The sequence below is a fragment of the Macrobrachium nipponense genome, chromosome 6, assembly GCF_015104395.2.
Source record: "Macrobrachium nipponense isolate FS-2020 chromosome 6, ASM1510439v2, whole genome shotgun sequence".
In the NCBI taxonomy this organism is placed as follows: Eukaryota; Metazoa; Arthropoda; class Malacostraca; order Decapoda; family Palaemonidae; genus Macrobrachium; species Macrobrachium nipponense.
Window position 1 is genome coordinate 81,117,844 of NC_061108.1, and position 22,620 is coordinate 81,140,463.

The 22,620-nt window shown below is 40.3% G+C and overlaps 1 protein-coding gene across 4 annotated transcripts in view; it reads left to right on the plus strand.

The window, feature by feature from the left end:
• LOC135216276 (intermembrane lipid transfer protein VPS13D-like) overlaps positions 1–22,620 on the plus strand; it is a 999,641-nt gene that overhangs the window by 330,341 nt on the left and 646,680 nt on the right. For all 4 annotated transcript variants that reach the window (XM_064251439.1, XM_064251442.1, XM_064251440.1 and 1 more), the window contains 2 exons: positions 7,590–7,700; positions 15,897–16,033. In XM_064251439.1, the coding sequence (XP_064107509.1) occupies positions 7,590–7,700; positions 15,897–16,033 (248 nt within the window). The remainder of the gene's footprint in view (positions 1–7,589; positions 7,701–15,896; positions 16,034–22,620) is intronic.

The following is a 22,620-nucleotide window of genomic DNA, read 5'->3' on the forward strand; positions in this document are numbered from 1 at the left end:
AGTCCTTGTGATTTCTACATATATCATCCAATTTTTCAATTATTAAGTCAAACTCTTTAGTATTAGGAGGTCTATATATTACTATGTTCATCAATTTTTCAGATTCAAATTCTACCGCTATTAGTTCACATTCTGAGTTACTATATTTCTCATATATTTTTCCTTGTTTTTTGTCTTTCCCATATATTGCGGTTCCCCCTTGATTCCTATTTTTTCTATCTGATCTATAAGTTTGGAACCCTTTTTATTTGATCATCATTCCCAGTCTCTTGGGAATACCAGGTTTCACTTATATTCATTATATCTATTTTCTTTTCATTTTGGGTTAGTTCTTCTAAGTACTCTATTTTTCTTTTTGAGTTACTCGTAACTAAACCCTGCGCATTCATCACTATGATGGTTTGCGTGTTTTTTTCTCCTTCATTTAATACTGGTAGTAATAAGGATTTTCCCATGTCTCTTTCCTGTTCTGGTATGTTGTTCTTTTTTTCATTTCCAGAAATTCTGACATTAAAAAATCCAACTTTTCCATAATATTTGATCTTCCTTCATCATAATTATTCATTTTGTGTCTGAATCTGCAATTTTCTCCGTTTCTGCAATATCCTCTTGCATAATAAATACAGTTATTATCTCTTGAGTAGAATTTCGGAGCTGATGCTTTGAAATTTTTTGCTGACACCTCTGCATATCTCATTGGTGGTTTGCTTTTCTCTTTTACCTGATATTCTTGATTTCTCTCTTTATTTGTTTCTTTCTTATTTTGGATTTTATTACTTGGTTGGTTATTTATTTGATTATGATTCATGGCTACAGGGTGCATATATTTGCATTTTTTGTCGAACTTACATCCTTTTCCTTCTTTTATTTTTGGTTTTTACATATTTTTGGATGCAGATCTCTGCAATCATCCCCATATCCATCTAAGTATGCACATTTACCATATATTTCATAGTTTTGACATATCTTAGGATGTTTGTAGTAACATCTTTCTCCAAATCTGCAATTCCCTCTTTTCAAAAGGTTGCAGATTTTGTCTTTCTTGTCTATTTTTTCCTCTTTCCCGTCATTGTATAGATCTGGGTAGAGCCTCTTCGGGATTTGCTTTTCTGTTGTCATATCGTAATTTATTTCTTCGTAGGTATGCTGCTTTATTGCCTCATATGTAGTATCAATGAGTATCTCTGCATCCATACTTTTATCTTGTTCTTTGTTTTCCTTATTTTTTTCTGTCATTTTCATTTTTGTTTACTTCTCTTCCGTTCCTTCTTTTTCTTCTCTTCTTCTTCTTCTTCTTCGCTTCTTCTTCATCCTCAACTATTTGTACATTCAATCTTGATTTAATAACATTGTCTATCCATGATAGACATGTTGAACAAAAAATTCTTGTATCTTTTCTCAAATCTTGTATTACCTCAGCACACTGTGGATGGGTCGGAATGTTGCATGCAGCACATTTTCTGATTAGGTTTTGTGGATTGACTATGCTATACCAAACCTTACACAGTTTGCATGCTTTTGGCATTCTTTTTCCTAATGCATCAATTAGGATATTCACAAGATTCACCTTATTCATTTTCTTTGTCGGAATATGTTGGTTTATGTATATTTTCTTTATGAGTCTCTTGACCACTTGGATTTTATTTGGAACTTCTTCAATTATTTTCAAGATGTTTTCATTAGATTTGTTCCAGTTTGAAGGATTATATCCTTCTAATATATCTATGAATGCTTTTGTATCTTTTTGGTTAGGACTGTTGCTGATTTCATAGATGAGAAATGCCAGTTCCCTTCCTGCTACCTCATCGTATTGCGAATCTGCTAGACACGCCAAATTACGCCACCTCTTCCCGCAGTTGGAACTTACTGCCATCTTGTTCTGATTTATAGTATTACACTTGATAAACTAACTTAGAAGACGCTTTATCCTACTATTTTCACACTAATCTTATCACCGATAGTTCACGAACACTTCTAGATATTTCTCAAATTCTAGTCGTATGTTAAACTTGTGATATCTGTTGATTAATCTGACTTCACGCGGGTACGACTCACCAAGCAAGATGGCTTGTTTTTATGTCTGTTTATCTTTATTTCGGCAAGAATTTCATCATGCCAGAGAGGAAAGGACAAGCAAAACATCTCGCTAACATACAGAAGAAGAAAATTTGCTCTAATATGAGTTCGGAATATCATGATATCTGTGATATTAGCATAGTTAGTGAAGAGAGAGAGGGAGGGGTTCGTAGTAAGGAACTTGCCTGACTCACACGTTGCGCACTGCCCCAAGCTACGGTCTTTGAGCAAAGGGATCTTCATTTATGATAAGTAACAGTTTTGGTTTATTAATATCCAAAAAGGAATATGAAATTCATAATAATTATAATTTATTAACATTGTCTTTGTTAAAAGAGAGTACACTTTTGAGTTTCACCTCTGACATTCTCTTGCTGTCTTTGTTAAAAGAGAGTACACGTTTGAGTTTCACCTCTGACATTCTCTTGCTTTTACATCTGTTTATCTTTGTTTTGGCAAGAACTTCATCATGCCAGAGGAAGAGACAAGGAAAACATCTCACTAACATACAGAAGGAGAAAATTCGCTCTTAATAAGCCGAGTTAGGGAAGGAGAGAGAGAGAGTTGCGTAGGAAGGAGTGCCCCCGTCTTGCCTGACGCAGTGCCCCAGGCTACGATCTATGAGCAAAGGGATCTTCATTTATGATTAAATTTTGATAAATAACGTACTTTTGGTTTATTAATACCCAAAAAGAAATATGAAATTCATAATTGTCTTTGTAAAAATGCAAAGAAAAACTTTGAATGCCCTTATCTCAAAACTATACTTATTGGCCTTCAAATTGTATCATCTCCCTTAGTTTTAAAGCTATAGCATTGAAATTTGGTATATAACTTAGAAGGACATTAATAATAAGCAAATGAAGCCATTTTTCCAGTTTTTTATTTGTTTATTTTTTTCTAAAAAATTTTCCTGATTAATAGGGTTTATTTTTTTACCATAATGAAAAAATTCATATCTATCAAAAAAATTACTTTTAGAAAAAAAAAAAAAATCATTTGATTGGAGGTCTACATCAGGTCTATATATGGTGGTAATCCCAGCTCTTAATATTAAATATCAAGGGAGGAGGTAGAATTTGAAAAAAAATTTTATTTTCGGGATAAATCGCCCTGGCATCACAAAACTGAAGGTCAGAGGCAAAAATCATGTGTGTTTTGGAGATGTCCCAAGTCACCTTATTATGTGGTATGAATGTCAAAGTCCTGTCCTTAAAATATGGCATTAGCTGGCTGGCCCCCTTAAGAAAAGAGAACTGTTGTGCACCTTTACTATGAAAAGGGTGACACCCTCACAAAGATCTTCTCTTCTGGTTGCCTCACTAGATCCTATTAGTCTGTTTCCTAATGCTACAGTTGAGCGTTTAGCCTCAGAATTACAGAAAAAGTCTACTTATGACTTGCTCACACCGTCTGCCAGGCGCTCTAGGGAGTCAGGGTGTGCTCCGACAGTTCCCCTTTCCAGGAATGTCTCTCCTTTACAGCAACAGCCTTTTCGAGGAGGTTGAACCAGAGCCCAACCTCGATCACATATGTAGTAACCATCAGTCAGTCTGCCCTTCCTAGAAGACTTCCACCAGACCCTCCTCTAGCAAGTGAGGAGCCAGTCCTCACTACCCCAGTAGGTGCCAGGCTTTTCCATTTCTGGAGGAAATGGGAAGAAAGGAGAGCAGAGCCATGGATTTTAGAAGTTCTCAGAGAGGGCTATGCAAAACCATTCACACAGAAACCTCCCCTTGTGTCAGCACCCATTCAGTTGACAGCTTACTCTGTAGGCAGGGAGAGGTTTTCGGCCCTAGTAGAGGAGTTGGACTCGATGATCCAGGAGGAGGCCACAGAAGAGGTCAAAGACATCACCTTGGAGGGATTTTATAATTGCCTTTTTGTCATTCCCAAGCCATCAGGGGGGTTGGAGACCTGTCCTGGAAATCAGCGCCTGAATTGCTTTGTGCAGACATCAAAATTCTGAATGTAAATAAGCCAGACAGTTCTATCCTCTATTTGTCAAGATTGGATGGTGGTGTTCGATATGCAGGACGCATACTTGCACATTCCTGTACATCCAAATTCAAGGAAGTATCAAAGGTTTGTATTCTAGGATAGGGCCTACCAATTTTGTGTTCTGTGCTTTGGCCTCTCCACTGCCCCTCAAGTTTTTACCTGGGTTCTCGCCCCCATAGCAAAATGGCTCCATTTGAAGGGCATAAATATTTGCCTCTATCTTGATGACCGGCTCCTATGTTCCCCCTCAAGGACTCATTGCATGGAAGACCTTCAGGAAACTCTTCAGCTAGCCCTGGAGCTGGGCTTATTAATCAATTTCCTGAAATCATAGTAAGTTCCTAGTCAGTCAATTCTTTATTTAGGGATGAAGATCAACTCTCTGGGTTTTTTGGGGGCTTTTCTGTCCCAGAACAGAATGCTTTCTTGTCTCCAAACAGTATGGAAATTTCTTGTTCTCCTGTCCTGCTCTGCCACCCAATGGAGGAGCCTCCTGGTCATGATCTCATCCATCTAGAAGTTTGTATGTTTGGGAAGACTTCACTCAAGACCCCTTCACTTCTTCCCAAAGGCCAGTTGGTGCAGGAAAACTCTCCCAGACTCCTTCGTCTTCCTGATTGCTACCAAAATCAAGGAGGACCTTCGGTGGTGGCTCGTAGAAGGACCGTCATTGTACACTGACAATGTGACAGCCCTGCCCTACTTAAAGAATCAGGTAGGCACACATTTGTTCTCCCTTTGAAGCGACCAAGGATCTTCTTTGGTCTGAAACCAACCACACACAGATCACCGCCCGCTTTATTCAGGGCAGATTGAATATCCTAGCAGATGAATTAAGTTGCTGCAAGCAGGTTCTACCAACAGAGTTGATGCTGAGTCCACAGGTGTGCACCAACCTGTGAAAACAGTGGGGAAAACCATTGATAGACCTGTTTGTGATGTCAAGAAATCACTGCCTTCCCTTGTTCTGGGCTCCTGTTCCAGAACTCTGGCTTGGGCAATGGATGCAGTTATCCAGGACTGGTCCAACCTGGATGTGTATGCCTTCCTTCCTTTTTGCATGGTGAGAGGGAAGTAATCAACAAATTCCAGTCTCACAACAGTGTTTCCATGCCCCTAATATTACTTCCATTTTGGCCACAGAAGGATTGGTCCATAGATCTTCTAGGGTTGCTAATAGACTTCCCAAGGCTACTCCCACAGTCTACTCAAGCAGTTGCACTTCCATTGGTTTCACCAAGGTTTGTCCACTCTCTCTATGACAGGCATCAGACTGTCAGGGTATTCAAAAGCAGCTGTAGAAGCTATTGCCAGTTGTAGACAGCAATCCTCCTCCAGAGCAAACAGGTTAAGTGGGCAGTTTTTTGCTGCTTGTGCCGAGGCATCAGACTGTCAGGAAGCTTGTCAGAGCGAAAGAGTTTTCAAAAGCAGCTGTAGAAGCTATTGCCAGTTGTAGACAGCAATCCTCCTCCAAAGTATACAGGTTAAGTGGGCAATTTTTTGCAGCTTGTGCCGAGGACATGACATCTCATCTCCTAAGACCACTCTGGCACAGATAGTGGACTTCTTACTCCTCCTAAGGTCTTCTAAAGCCTTATTGACTTCAACCATAAAGTGTTACAGAGCTATGTTGAACTCTGTGTTTAGGCTTAGAGGCCTGAATTTATTGGAGAATCTGGATATTTGTGACTTCATGAAGTCATTTGATACTTCAAAGCAAGTTAAGATGACTGTAGTGTCATGGAATCTAGATGGTCCTTTGTTGGCATTCATGTCCTCCTTTTGATCCCCTTCACTCCTTGGTTTTGAGGTACCTGACACCAAAATAAAATTAGCATTACCACAAATTTTAAAATTAAGCTACTGCAATTAGTAGGAACTAATAGCAATGTAATTACAGTGGTCCCCCGTATTCGCGGGTGATGCGTACCAGACCCCCCGTGAATAGTTAGAACCTGCGAATGTTTGGAACCCCTATTAAAACGCTAAAAACAGCCTATTTTGTTAGTTAAGACACAAGAAAAACCACTAAAAATTTTCATACTTGGTTTTTTAATAGTTTTATCACAAAAAGTGCATTTTATGATGAAATTAATAAAAAAAAACTGAAATTTGTGGATATTTCTCATAGAAAAATACCCCGAATGCGCGAATTTTCTGAGAATAAAGCGGGGAAACGTTCCCGAGAGAAATCCGCGAATGTGTGAGTCCGCGAATCCAGAGAACACGAATACGGGGGCCCCACTGTACTTGCTAAGTATATGTATAAAAAAATTTATTATAAAAATGTCATTTTTGTAATTTCTTTTATTTTGTAAAATTATAATTACAGTTGACATAACACAACTAAAATCAGTAACGAATTCTAGGCATATTTATGTCAAATTATACTGAGATGGGAAGATTCAGTAACTTTTTGTGAGGTTTACACAGTTTTTCCTAATATTTCTTTGCACTTTTCTTTGCAAAATTATAATTATAGCTAACATACTATCACATGAAATAAGAACTAAAACCAACAGCAATCCCTGGTTATATTTATGAGCAAATAAATAAAATATCATGGGATAAAGAGGGGGAATACATTCCCCTATCAAGTGTCAAGGCACACTGATCTTGCTCTGTCCTGTGCTGAGCTACTGCAGTTGCCATAAGTCATATATGGATCATTGAAGTGAAATAAACATCTTTCATGCTAAGTTCATTCAAATTGTATGGAGTGTAATATTATGTTACTCATGTGCGAGTTAGTCCATCCATTGCTCAAAACCTATTATAGATCATAGTGTAATTTTCATGCAAACGATTGGTGGCATTAGGGATATTGTAATACTGAATGATAGATATGACCATCTCAATGGCACAATGGTCAGAAGTGCCTATATATACTTACAGACCTTGGACTTGGTGATAGCTGTAACATCTGTGAATATGATATCTAATCCACTACCGGCAGTCCACGGTTTATGGTGCTGTAAATCCTCTTATGGTAACGAAAAAGCAGGGATGATGGCGCCGTAAGCCTACCACCATAAGTCTGGAACGATGTAACTTGAACCCGACAAAACCCGGGCACTGTGTGTACCAGAAATATGTGTGGTTTGCTCAATTAGCTAGGAAAAAATTCAAATAAACACTGAACTCAAACACAGACTGGCTATGTTGATCTCTGGAATTTGAATTGAGTCACTCATTGTGCTATGCATTTCAGACTTCACAAATAATGATGGAAGCTTTTGAATCCTGTGACTGAACCATACTAATCCTCTCCAAGAGACAGTCATATGCATATAGATTTGTCAGTTTTCAGATTGTGGTAAACAGAAAATAGGTAAACATTGTAGAACTTACTGAAAATAAAAAACACATTCTGTCTAACTAGATAATTTGAGTTCAGATGTTTCATCAACCTTTGTAATAACTTTTGTCTTGGGTAGGGGGAGCATAATGCATTAAAGTATGTATCAATATGTGTTTAATATTATATTTATCATTGTTTGCTTTTCTCTCAGGTTCTGTTAGTGAGGAAGTTTCTGACACTGCCACAAAAGAGGAGATTCAACAGCGTCGGGAGAGCATGAAGGCAGCAATGGATAGAGAAAGCAGTTCTATTGCTGTAAAAGGTTAAATTACAAATCTCTATATCTTTTGTTAGGAACTTCTCTAATGTTGGTAGACTATAAAATATAGTTATAATATGCTTTTATTTTTGTTTGAATAGTGTATGATAATTCAGATTAAATTTATATAAAACCATGAGTAAAGAAGATCAAAATCAGTCAAAAATGTGAACTAGACAATCTTTTGATGAATATGCCAAAATCCAAGTGATAGTGGACTTAGTTTTAATGGTATATATTTAATTTTATTTTAAAAAATGTTTTATTACCTGTTCTTCCATCATGCATATATGCACTACTCAGAATTAAAGGATTTTGACGTAAGGAAAAATCTAGTTCTGGGCGATTGGTTCGTGTCGCCCAGCGAAATATCCTTTAATCCATTATTTCTAAGGTAAATGAACTAACAAATACCAGAGAATAAACAAAATAAAGAAAAAGGTCAGTATAACTGACTCGCTCACCCTCCAAGAGGGCGTCGGTATGAACACTAGGGCGAGTGAGACCACAACAAAACCCCCACAAGAGGGGAGCCGACCCACAGAACGGGGCAGCAACTACTACAACTCCAACCCACGCTAGGGACTGCCGCGCCTCTGGTGGCCATCCTAAAGTTAGCAGTCAATCTTGAGCGCAGGGTTGGAAAGGGGTGGGATTTCGCTGGGCGACACGAACCAATCGCCCAAAAATAGATTTTTCCTTACGTCAAAATCCTTTTTCTGGGCTCAGTTCGTGTCGCTGCGCGAAATTGTACCAGAGAATTAGCACAAGATTGAAAATAAAGAAGGTCTCAATAAAACTTAAAATACAATTAAATATTATATTTGCAAGAAAATATATACACATACACAATTGTTCATATAATATGGAAAGGAACAATACTTAAGATTAACTTAAAGTTAACATATATATACAAGGGCTTACATGGGATATATGTTGAACTTAACACATGTGTATGATTATCATAGGCAACAATAGTTAAAGCAATTATAATTAAATAGTATCAATAATGTAATAAAGTATAATTATGAACAAACTTACATTAAAACATGTTAAACAAGTTTATAGATCTGAATAAACAAATCCATAACCATTGTAAATGGAGGTGTGGCACCCTAGCATAAAAATAAGGGGACCACATCACAAAGATCAATATATACAATCAATTGTGGGTGACCCTAGCAAAAAAATAAGGGACACCCACTAGACCATCACAAGAGCAGCTAAGACTCAAGGGTAGACGTAGATGAATACGGTAGGTATAGACAAACTGTTGGCTGAGATAGGTAGAAAGGAGATCTGGATCTTCAACTCAATTATTAAGCAGAGTCGGGGGAAACTATGTTACCAGCCGCAACTGCTGAAAACTTCAGAGATTCCAAGGACTTTAAGTAGTGACGCTTAAATACTGTCGGCGATTTCCATCCAGTATACTTTTTCAAATCATCAAAATTCATGTGTTGAAAATAGTTAATTGAGGTGGCTACTGCCCTGACATCATGAACCTTGGGGAAGGATTCAGGGTTGGCTTGTTTAATAAAGTATAGGATCTGTTGCCTTATACCTTTAATTGATAAAGTACCACCTTTTTCTCTTCTAAAGAGAGGACCCGAAGAGGATGAGGATGTCCTGGACAGAAAGGCTCGTAAGGTCGTTACTGGACAAAGAGAAAGATCTTGAGGAAGGGGTATAACCTTCCAAGGTTCCCACCTCAACAAAGGATCCTCATTTTTTGCTAAAAAGCTGCGATCCGGAGAAAGCAGAACTTCTCCTGAGGGAAGAAATTCTATATGATTCGCATCTCTGGATAACGCCGACAGTTCTGAAATTCTAGCTCCTGAAGCCAAGCTTAATAAAAATAGTGTTTTTCTTAAGAGCATTATAAATGAACATGTCGTATTATCTGTATCTGAAGCCAGCTTTAGAACATCATTTAAGAACCATGACACTGACGTAGGCCTTACTGAAGGTCTAAGTCTAGCACAAGCCTTGGGAATAGACGAAAAGTAAGAATCTGTCAAGTCTATGTTAAAACCCAGTTGAAAAATCTTCTTCAAGGCTGACTTGTTTGTCGTAATGGTGCTAGCTGCTAAACCTTTTTCAAATAAGGATCTGAAAAAGGATATAGCTGAATTGATTGTCATGATTTTAATGTCTGATTCTCTCAGGAAGGATGCCAACTTTTTGACTGCAGCATCATACTGCCTTAAAGTTGAATCTCTTTTATCAGATTCCAGGAAAAGAATATTTCGTGGATCGATATCTGCATCTTTCTTGGCCGCAAACTTCATGAAGTCCATAAAGTTAGGGTTTTGAGAATTCCTGAGGAAGCGAACACAGTCTTCATTTGTACTGACTGGGAGAGCCTGGGATTGGGAATTTGAAGAGGACGAAGATCCAGTTCCAGAATCAAAGGGTACCAGTTGCTCTTCGGCCAGTCTGGAGCTACTAGAGCTACTTGACCCTTGAACGTCCTGAGTTTGTTCAGTACTTTCAGGAGAAGATTCACTGGAGGAAAGACATAAATCTTCTCCCAGTTGTTCCAATCTATGGACAGGGCGTCCGTGGCATAGGCCAGAGGGTCCAGGTTGGGAGCCACATAACAGGGAAGTTTGTGGTTCGCTTGAGATGCAAACAGATCTACTTGCAGGCCTGGAACCCTCCGGAGAATCCATTGGAACGAACTGTTGTCCAGTGACCATTCCGACTCCAGAGGAACTGAATGGGATAGAGCATCTGCTATGACGTTTCTCACTCCGGCTATATGGGTGGAGGAGAGGTGCCAACTGAACTTGTCCACCAGGGAAAAGATGGCTACCATGACATGATTCAGATGTCTTGACTTTGAGCCTCCCCTGTTTATACAATGGACTACCTCTGCGCTGTCCAGAACTAACTTTATGTGAGAGTTCTTTGGCGGATGTAACCTCTTCAGAGTCAAGAACACTGCCATTGCTTCCAATACGTTTATGTGAAGCTGGCGGAACTGAGGTGACCATGTTCCCTGAACTTTCTTGAACTGAGAATATCCTCCCCAGCCGCTTAGTGAAGCGTCTGTGTGGATGGTAATTCCCGGAGGAGGAAACTGAAGGGGTACTGATATGGACAGGTTCTTCAACTTTGTCCAAGGGCGCAGACGATTCCGTAGAATCTGTGGAATTGATGATAACTTGTCCCTGGATCTGACATTTGCTCGTGAGCGCCAAATCTTGGTTAAGTCTTTCAGTTTGGCTTTCATCAAGATGTTTGTCACTGAGGCAAATTGGAGGGAACCCAGGATTCTTTCCTGGTTTCTCCTTGAAGCATATTTGTACTTTAGAAATTGTTTCACTGACTTCGCTATTTCTTTCCTCTTGGCTGATGGAATCGACAGAGTATGGGAGGATAGATTCCATTGAATGCCCAGCCATTGAAAGTTGGACTCCAGAGTGAGTCTTGACTTTGTTCTGTTTATCTGGAACCCCAGATACTCCAGGAATTGAATTACTTTCAGTGTGGCTTTGTGACATTCCTCGACTGTTGGAGCCCAAATCAACCAATCGTCGAGATACGCTACTACCATTATCCCTTGAGACCTCAGTTGTTGGACGACTACTTCCGCCAACTTCGTGAACACCCTGGGTGCTACATTCAGACCGAAGGGAACTACCTTGAAGGAGAATGCCTGATCTCCCAGCTTGAAGCCCAGGTAAGGGCGAAAGTGTCTTGCAATAGGGATATGATAGTATGCGTCTGTAAGATCGATAGAGGTGGTGACGGCCCCACGGGGAAGTAAGGTCCGCACCTGCGAGATAGTCAGCATTTTGAACTTGTCGCAGCGAATGGCCAAGTTTAAGCGGGACAAGTCTAAGATTACCCTTTTTTTTAGTGAGCCTTTCTTTGGTACGCTGAACAAGCGACCCTGAAATTTTAATCTGTTGACTCTCGCTATTGCTCCTTTCTGGAGGAGCTCCTCCGCATACTCCGTCATTTCTTTTGATGGAAGTTGAAGGAATGGTCTGGATGGAGGAGGATCTGCAATCCAACTCCAACCCAGGCCCTTTGACACAATGCTTTGTGCCCATTTGCTGAATCCCGACCGATGCCGGAAGAGAAACAGCCTCCCTCCTACCTTCGAGCTCTCACTGCTGCTGGGTCGAGTGACCTCCGCAGCCTCCACGGAAGTGTTTTCCCCTGTTGAGAGACCTTCCTGATCCTCTCTGACAAAAGGATACCCTAGCTCTACCTCCCCTGCCGAACCGGTCATAGTGCTGGAAGGCTTGGCCCTCGAACACTTGGTTAAAGGCTGGGGAGACAGCGTAGGAGGTGGAAGGCTGAGGCTGAGGGGAAATCACATAAATGGGTTGAGTTTGAGCTTTGGAGGTAGAAGGCTGGGCTGATTGGACAATTGGCACAGCCGAAACAGCCTGGGTAAAACGTTGCTGCTTCTTCTGATAAGGCTGGTAACGTTTAAGTTTCTTCTGTGTCTTACCTCTTGCAGGTTGATCTTGGCGTCTCTTAGCTGTGAGACCCCAACGATCCTTGAGGCTCTGGTTGAGCCTTGTTGCCTCAGCCTGGACCTCCTTGACCATAGACTCAGGAAAGAGGTCTGCCCCCCCAGATGTTGGAGGAAAGCAGCTTATTCGGTTCATGCCGAATAGTTGCTTCCTGGAGGACGTGTTTCCGGCAATTAACCCTAGCAGTCGCGAACTCGAACAAGTCAGACTGGACCGTGTGCGTCTGAGACTTGGTCAGGAGCTTGAAGAGCGGCTCTGAAGCATAAGAAAGAGCCGCTACTTCCGTCATTGCCATGGTATTCATGGACCTGGCAAGCCTAGACTTGGCCTCAAACTCAGCTTGAATGAGGCTGTCAGGAAGTCTAGGTAGCTTCTCGCCGAACTGGTCCATGGCGCAGTCTGGCTTGAGCTTGCCCGCTGAGAAGGTACTAGGCAGATCCTCCCACAAATCTCCAAGTGAAGGGAGCAAAGGAGAGGTGGGGTCTGCTTCCCTTAATTGGGGTAAGGATTCTCCCTTCAGGGCAGCCGGAATGGTGACCGTAGCGATCTTAGTCAAGAAGGGAAGAGGGGTTTCTTCATCCATCGTAAAGATGGTGAAGGGACTCTTAAAGGCTTGAATTCTAGTGTTTGTACAGTCCATTTCCTCCAAACACCTGAGCCACTCTCTTTGAGCCTGGTCACGGGAGTAAAGGACTGTCTCCTTCGGAACCTTATCCTCTCTAGTCATGGCTGCGTCTGTAAGCCTGGCGTAGCCAATGAACAGCGGTTGGAGGCCCTTTGGATAGAACTCGAAGTCCTCAATCCTTCAAGTGCCGCATTCCGGGATGGAGATAAGACCGTCCTGGAAAGGGGCGTATGACGCCACTCTCCAGGGGTTGTTCATTGAACGGAGGCAGAGAATCGTGAGGAGGGAGCTGTAGCAATCCAGCACCGAATGCTGGAGGAGTAGCCAGAGGGGCCTGGTTGAGTCCGGCAATTATGTTGTCCTGGGATGTAATCCATTCAGACAACCGGGAGAACATCTGCTCCATGCTATTCCTCAACGAGCCAACCAAGTCTCCCATTTGTTGCATCAACCCAGCGTTGGGATCCAAAGCCGGAGCTGATGCGGAGGTGGAGGGATAACTCGGCATAGGCACCAAAGGAAGAGGAGAAACCGCTGGCTCCGCCGGAGTACGGGGCCTTTCCTTGGAAGACCTGCTCTTCGAGGACTTCGAGCTTGAAGCAGAAGCTCTAGACTTCTCTGCTCCGGGGTTTGTAGCCGGAGACTTACGAGATGATAACGCCGACGAAGTCTTTTTGGACGACGACGACGTCTTCTTAAGGGTTTTCTGTACCCTTTGGCCCTTGACTTTGGGTTTAACCGAAGCACTAGGTGAAGCATAATGGAGCTCAGCTCCTGTAAAGCCTTGGAAAGAAGCCGGAGAAGTAGCAGGAGAAGAAGATCCAGTGGCGCCCAAGGGAAGCCCTTGGGCGTCCAACGTACCTACCTCGACCAACAGGTCGTCAACACATACCATTGGTTCTACGTTTAAGTCCAGTGTCGTGACTTCCGACGAGATATCCTGGCCTGGTTCCTTCATCGATGCAGCGATCTGTTGCTGGATCGCTGCCATAGTCGGGGCTGCTTCTGCCGGGTCGACGTACCCCGTCGACTTGCCGCCGGGGAACAGCAGGACAGCCATCCTCTTAAACTTAAGATCTAGTACAGTATTTACAGTTCATGTATACAGTTGGAAATACTTACCCCGTCTAAGAACTGACCCACGAGATCATAACAAATTGTACAGGTCTCGTGGTACCAGACCTGCAGATTCCCATGCGGAGTCGCACACGGAGCGTGGGACCTACAGACTTCATGCCCGCAGGGGTCCTGGAGCATGGCGTTGCATCCTGGATGCTCGCAGTTGGTGGTCTGTAAGTGGAAGGATACATGAGTACCATAAAAGACATCACTTACAGGCTAAATTAGAACTCCGATGCATGCCGGAGAGTGAAAAATTTTTGGGCATAACCCCTCCCCTACCGCCTGAATAGGCTTAACTCCGGTGTGATCCGGTGTCTAAAACAGAGGTAAGGGAGGGACCCAGCTTAAGCTAGCTTAAATTAAACTTATGATAGCTTAAAATAAACTTATGATAAACTTAAGCATAAAATAGCACTAAATTCCGGAAATGATTCCAAATCGCGGTGGTATCCGTCTCCCGTTGTACCGACGAGACGGGAGGGTTAGGTAAATGAGACCAATTGCACGCCTGAGGTCCGCCCGCAAGCGGGGAACCAGCTCCCTCCCTCGTGATCGACGGAGCTCCGGTAAGAAAATAGAGCATCGACAATCCGGGAAGGGGCGAGAGGGCGAAACAGAACTCGAGCAAACAGCGGGGCAACGGAGCAACAAAGGAGAGGGGAGGCCAATCCCCCTACCTCGTCACAACAAAGCACCGTGAAGCAGAGAGACATGGTCGAACCCAGTCACGTGTCTGTCCAGCCTCCCCTACTCCCTCCGCGTAGGGAGAGAGGGAGACAGGCCCGGGTGGAGCGAGCAAGGACGGACCTCCCTCCCCCCAGCTCTATGGGAGAGCGGGAGGAGGGCAGGGTGACTGGATGGGCGTCTGGCTGTATCGCGATCACATGGTGACCACGAAACGGTAACACGATAAAACAACGAAATCTATAGCCTAGGGTAATGCAACCAAACTGATCAGCGAGATGCCATGGTAGATGCAACAAAACTGATAAAAGGAAGCAACAAAACTAATGGGGACCATGATATAATAAACCTAGGCTACGATAACGTACCAGACGCCCTAGGCTAACCAAAATCAAATAAAATCACATAAAATACTTAAATCAAAATCAAAGTAGGGGAAATAAAGTAGTAGGAGAAAAAATCCAGGAGTGTACAACTAACCCGAGAGAAAGTCTACCACTCAAAGCTAGCTGGGGCCGATACTAAGAGCTATGGCTAGGGTCTGGATAGAAGAGATAATGCCTAAGCAAGGTAAAGAAAGACATGCATGCATGACATAAACCAATGCAGGCTGGATCCCCTAACATAATATAGATAAACAGGAATAGAGACGTAAAATCAAAGGGAAGGTTCTAGGTATGGGAGACCAAGAATGAACCCACCACGAGGCAGAACAATGCCGCCATGCTTCCGGCCGAGAATCAGCATTTATACCTGAAAAACAGCAAATACTGACTCAAGGTAGGAAAAAACTAAGTAGGAACCTTTCGGAATACTTAACTTAGCTGATGCGATGGCTGAACGCTCCATTGGTAAGCAAAATCCTCGAAAAAAGGGGCACGAAAGCACAGAGATAAAAATTACGTCTGGTAGGGTTTGCGCTAACTTAAAGGATGGCCACCAGAGGCGCGGCACTCCCTAGCGTGGGTTGGAGTAGTAGTAGTTGCTGCCCCGTTCTGTGGGTCGGCTCCCCTCTTGTGGGGGTTTTGTTGTGGGAGATTTCTATTGGCAAGAGGTTCGTGGTAGTGGTCTCACTCGCCCTAGTGTTCATACCGACGCCCTCTTGGAGGGTGAGCGAGTCAGTTATACTGACCTTTTTCTTTATTTTGTTTATTCTCTGGTATTTGTTAGTTCATTTACCTTAGAAATAATGGATTAAAGGATATTTTGCGCAGCGACACGAACTGAGCCCAGAAATTTGTTTATCAGAAATTAATTAAATTCTTTCAACAGGTTCATTTTCAGTTCCAAGCATGTGTATAGAATTACGAGGAGATGTTGGTGAGAAGGAAAAGCCATTAGTTAATTTACTACTAGAAGAGCTTAATGCAACCTATGAGTCATGTGAAACATATAAGACTAACACACAGGTATGTATATGCATAAAAGGATAATTATTTGTTCTAGTTATATTGATTTGGAATAAGCTAAAATAAACTTTGTCGCAACTCCATTCACAGTTTTCTAAATTATAATATATTATATATATATATATATATATATATATAGATATTATTTTATATAATATATTATATTTTATATATATATATAGGTATATATATATATGTGTGTGTGTGTGTGTGTGTGTGTGTATGTATATATATATATATATATATATATATATATATATATATATATATATATAATATATATATATTATATATATATATAATTTAATATATATATAAGACAGAAAACGTTGGCAAAAGCAGGCCACAGCATATGGAAGGATAGGGTGACAAGGAGATAGCCGGTCATCAGGTGATAATACATTTATTGCCGACGCGTTTCGTAACACATAGTTACATCATCAAGGCTAAAAGAGAAACAACACAAATTAAAAATACATGAAACATAACTTTGACTTTGAGTCTCAACAAATATACAAAAAACATACATAAAATGAAAGCAATTTAAAAAGCACCTGCTAGACTAAAAAGTTGAAGACTGAGTGATTCAGAGAGAAGGGAGAAGCAGCGAAGAAAGCCGGTTCAACCCAGATACAACTGTACAGAGGAGGTGTGTGAGTTCAACTTGGGTACTAACTGCTTAATAAACAACGACTCTAATATAAGCAGTTCGTGTAAACGGCTTGTTTGGCCCAAGACAGAGAAATCAGTATAAGTGATGGTGGTTTTACAAATTTTTGCATGCTTTCTGATATTTGAAAATTCTGGATTGGACACTCTGCAGCCAGTACGATGACTGACACCATTATGTGAATCAGCTCTGACTTTTAGCAATCGTTTAGTCGAACCCATGTAAGTCCCCAAATCACATTTGGGGCAAGTATATTTATATACGACTGAAGATTGCAATATTGGGCAGAGTCTGTCTTTAAATTTGAAAAGTGATCCTATTGTAAGGGGATTTTTTGGAATTAATATAACTTGCAACATATTAAAGTGTTTTTCAATTGCAGACTTATAAAAACCTTACTTGTAATCCTTTGGTTACACTACATGTCGTTTCCTGTAGTTTTATGTACAACCTGGAGTTATTTTCATAAAACAATTCTGGTTCTTGAAGGTAAAAACTATTGTAATCCTCTGGTGACACTACATTCTTGAAGTTTTATGTACAACCTGGAGTGATTTTGCCAAATCTTGAGGGCTACAAGAACAGCTGATTACTATTTACGTATCATATAGACTAATTAAGTAAACGTATCTTTAAATAGGCTTATATATTAGTATCAACAAAACATTTCCTGCCATGAGTCAGAGGCCGTTTAATGAAACGAACACTTCTCTGTCCTATCTGTTCAGAAAATAAACGTTACGTCAATCCCCGAGACCATTGTTGCCAAGGCGTCTCTCTCTCTCTCTCTCTCTCTCTCTCTCTCTCTCTCTCTCTCTCTCTCTCTCTCTCTCTCTCTCTCTGATCAAATTACACTGGAACCTTGACATACGATTGCCCTAATATACAAATGTTTTGAGATACAACAAAAAATTTGCGAAAATATAAGCTTTGATATACAACGAAATATTTGAGATACGATTTTGCGATGAGTGTTAGTTGTATAGGCGACCGATAAATGGCGTTCAGTCTGTTTGTTTGTTGGTGCTGCATGTTAACACGTCGTTGTTTAGTTCGTTGTATTTGCGCCTATTTTTCGTGTTTTGTCTATTTCATTATTAACCATGGGTCTCAAAGCTAAAGACAAAGCAGGTGATAAGAAAAAACCCAAGAAAATGATTTCGATGGAAGCAAAACATGAAATTATAGCAAAGCATGAACGTGGCGTTCGTATCGTCGATTTGGCAAACGAGTATGGTCGAAATCCTTCTACAATATCCACGATCATCAAGCAGAAGGAGGCTATAAAAACCTTCCAAAGGCATCACCATTATTTCTAAACTACGAACTGATTAAAAAAATAAATAAAAATTAGTTTAGCAATGTTATTCCATTTGTGTTTATTACGTAGTTATTAGTGTACATATGTAAATAAAAAGAGAACAAATCGTTCCCTGCCACCCTTCCCTACCTCCTCCCCCTGCTGGCCTCACGTCATCTTTCGTTGTGGTAAGTAAAATTCCTTTCTTTTTTTTAATTGATTTTATTAACATTTATTATCATTTATCACATTGCTATGTTATTTTATCATTGTGTGTTATTACTCGTTTATTTGTGTATAAATTGTGTATATTATATGTAATTTAGCTGTGTTTAGGTGTGGTTTCATAGCGTTAGAATGGATTAATACATATTACATTATTTTTAATGGGAAAAAATGCTTTGAGATACAACTGTTTTGATATACGACGATGGTAACGGAACAAATTAAATTCGGATGTCAAGGTTCCAGTGTACTGGATAATGTCTCTCTTTGGATACTTTGATTTTGCCGAATCTTGAGGGCTACAAGAACAGATGATTACTATTTACGTATCATATAGACTAATTAAAGTAAACGTATCTTTAAATAGGCTTATATTATTAGTATCAACAAAACATTTACTGGCATGAGTCAGAGGCCGTTTAATGAAACGAACACTTCTCTGTCCTTAACTCGGAGCGTCGGAAGACACCTCTCGCTCTCTCTCCTCCCTCTCATCTCTCTCTCGTCTCTCTCTCTCTCTCTCCTCTCTTTCCTCCTACTCCCTCTCTCTCTATCTCTCTCTCTCTCTCTGATCAAATTACTGGATATTGTCTCTCTTTGGATACTTGGAATTTGCGTTGTAATCTAACCAGAAACTTTGTTTTGTTATTATTACTGGAAACAAGCAATGATTTTTTCATTATTTGCGCTTTTGGACTGTTATATGTAAACTTTGCGCATCGCAAGCTAGTATGTATTCATTTGCTCAGAAACTAGTTCCGCATATGAGGCGTCACTAAAAAACATTGAAAAATACGACATAAAAAGTGTCGAAAATCATCATAACCTCAAAATTTTTGTTGTAATCTAACCAGAAACTTATTTTTATTAATATACTGTGCTAAACTATAAAGGATTTTTATCATAGTATGCGTTTTTCAAAAGCGTCGTTAACTCGGAGCGTCGGAAGCGTCAGCGTTGGAACAAACGTCGTAACCCAGGGCAGATTTTTCAATGAATATTTAAGAAAAAGCGTCGTAACCTCGGAACGTCGTAAGCCAGAGCCGTCGTACCCGGGGACCGCCTGTATATATATATATTATATATATATATATATATAGATATATAATAAATAATATATAATAATATTATATATATCTATATATATATATATTATATATTATATATTATTATATTATATATATATATATATATATATATATATACAGTAATACCTTGGGTTACGAATTTAATCCGTTCCAGAACCTGCTTCGTAACCTAAAAAATTCGTAACCCAAATGGATTTTCCCATAAGAATGTTATAAAAAGCAAATAATGCGTTCCACCCGACCATGAATAACCATTTCAATTCATATTTTTCCATTTATTTTTGTTCACTAAGGTTGAAAATTCGTGTAGGAATTACATAAAATTATAAGATTGAAGAATGAAATTAAATATAAACACTAGATTTAATACGCATGCACAGTAAAACCTGAACTTTACCTTTGGCGAGTGTGGCTGCTGGCTTGACGGAGACGGGAGGAGGGGAAGGGTGAGGAGAGGGTTAGGGCGGAGGAGAGGGGGGCTTGAAATCTCCCTCCGTGAACACTTCTGGAAGACTTTCTGGTTCTTTCTCTAGAGAGCACCGTTCACTACGATCACTAATTTTACGCTTACGCAACACTATGTTGTCTTTCACAATTTTGAAAAAATATTTTTCTATGAGCAAATTTTCTACATCGTCGAGAATATAAGGCCGTTGTTTCGTCAATACTGTGACACCTTTTGATGCTTTACTGGCTTTAATTTCTTCCTTTTTCTTCAAAATAGTGCAGATCATTGATTGCGACCGCTTGAAGAATGCTGCAATGTCTTTCACGCACTCGCCTTTATCATGCATTTGGATAATTTCCTTCTTCATTTCGACTGTAATCATCTCCTTCTTTCTTATGCTTTCCTTCTTGCTGCTTGCCTTCGTCATCTTGGGAGCCATTGTCTTTAGTATTTGGGTAATAGTAATGTATAAGCACTATCACCGAAACACAACACGTGCGCAAATCACTAAGCAAATTTGAGAGCGTATCACGGACAGATGCGTTCAATCTTACCGCCAGCGAGATATTGAAAGAGTTATGGTTTATAAAGGGTCAAGGGATGCGTAGGAGGAAGTCACGTGACCCTCGTTAAGTTTTGGCCGAAAAAATGCGTTCGCAGATCCCACGCTCATCCGATGTAAACAAAGCAGGCGTTAAGTTTTGGCCGAAAAAAATGCGTTCGCAGATCCCACGCTCATCCGATGTAAACAAATCAGGCGGCCTCCCATGATGGAAATTCGCGCATTCGTATTCCAAGCGAAATTCGTATTCCAGAATGAGGGCGTCACTTCGTAAGTTAAAAAATTCGTATACTAATCGGTTCGTAACCCAAAGTATTACTGTATATGTATATATATATATATATACAGTAGTACCTCGAGATACGAAATTAATCCGTTCCGAGGTCCGAGGTGCCCTTTGTATCATGAGTTTTTCGTATCTTGGACCACATTTTACATGTAAAATGGCTAATCTGTTCCAAGCCCTCCAAAATCACCCCAGTAAATTTCATAATAAAGCCAAATTGACCTATAAACAATGAAATACTACAACAATTTGGACCATTCAATACCTAAATTAGTAACAAAATGCAAAATAACCTGTAAATAAAGTGTATTAGTGTACATGGTATACAAGAAATACTGTACGTAAAATGTGGAAGCTTACCTTTCGAGTGAGGCTATCTCCGAAAGTGGCGACAGAGGAGGAGGACAAACAGCAGATAATTACACTTAACTTTACGAAACACACAAAAAATGTCAGAAAAACAAACTAAACTTTACAAAACACATTAAGAAAACTCTAACACTTAACTTTACGAAAAAATTTAAAATAAAATTTGTCTTTTTTTTTATTTTTACATTTCTTTTGATTTTTTTTATACTTTACGTAATTTCAATTTCTTCACCACCGAATGATGCCAGTCCCTTTACGGAATTTTTCGAACCACCCATGAGAAGCCTTGAACACTGGGATTGCCGTTGATGTCCCCCTCTCTGCCATCGTCTTCGGCTTGGGCAATCAAATCGCCGAAAATAGCGCTGGCCTCCTGGTAGATTGCCGTCTCGGTTATCGTATCGCCATCGATTTCTTTGTCCTCAATCCATACAAGAAGCAGCCTTTCCATTTCATTATGCACATGGCTCCTCTTATTGAACAAAATAGTCATGCCCTTGGAAGGTGTAGCTGCTTTGATGGCTTCCTTCTGCTTAAGGATGGTGCCTATTGTCGACGGATTTTGGCCGTATTCCTTAGCGATCACACTCAATCGCAAGCCAGCTTCATACTTTTTTATTATCTCCATTTCTGTCTCCTTAGAAAGCATTCTCTTCTTTCTGTGAACTTCAGCAACTTTCTTGGGACCCATGACTATACTGTATGTAATTAAGTTATGTAGTACATATACTAATTAGGTTCTCGCACAACACGATAAAGTAGAACAACGAAATCACTAACGAATTTACGTTACTAAACGAAAACGGACTGAACGAATGCCGTGTGCGTATGATAAAGATGTTGGTATGTAGAGGCCTAGATAGGTACACCACCACGTACGTATAAGATGCATGATGGGAGGGATGCTGTCCAATAGGAGAGAAGGATCTCTTGGCGGTGACTATCATCAGGAACCAATGGGAGAGCAGGAGGATGGTGGCGAGTCTACTAGTACTAAGATGGCGGCGCGAGTTTCAAAATTGTTATCTGGGCGAATCTCGGACTTTCAGAAACCTTTCGTATCTTGAAAACTTTTCGTATGTAGAGCCATTAAATTTTTTGCATTGGCTTTTGTATCTCGAGTTTTTTGTAAGTTGAGCCTTTTGTATCTCGAGGTACCACTGTATATATACAGGCAGTCCCCGGCTTACGACGGGGGTTCCGTTCTTGAGACGCGTCGTAAGCCGAAAATCGTCGTAAGCCGGAACGACGCTTGGAAATATGTCTTAAACTAATAAAAAGTTATAAAAACCTTACTTGTAATCCTTTGGTTACACTACATGTTGTTTCCTGTAGTTTTATGTACAACCTGGAGTTATTTTCATAAAAGAATGCTGGTTCTTGAAGGTAAAAACTATTGTAATCCTCTGGTGACACTACATTCTTGAAGTTTTATGTACAACCTGGAGTGATTTTGCAAAATCTTGAGGGCTACAAGAACAGCTGATTACTATTTACGTATCATATAGAGTAATTAAAGTAAATGTATCTTTAAATAGGCTTATATATTAGTATCAACAAAACATTTCCTGCCATGAGTCAGAGGCCGTTTAATGAAACGAACACTTCTCTGTCCTATCTGTTCAGAAAATAAACGTTA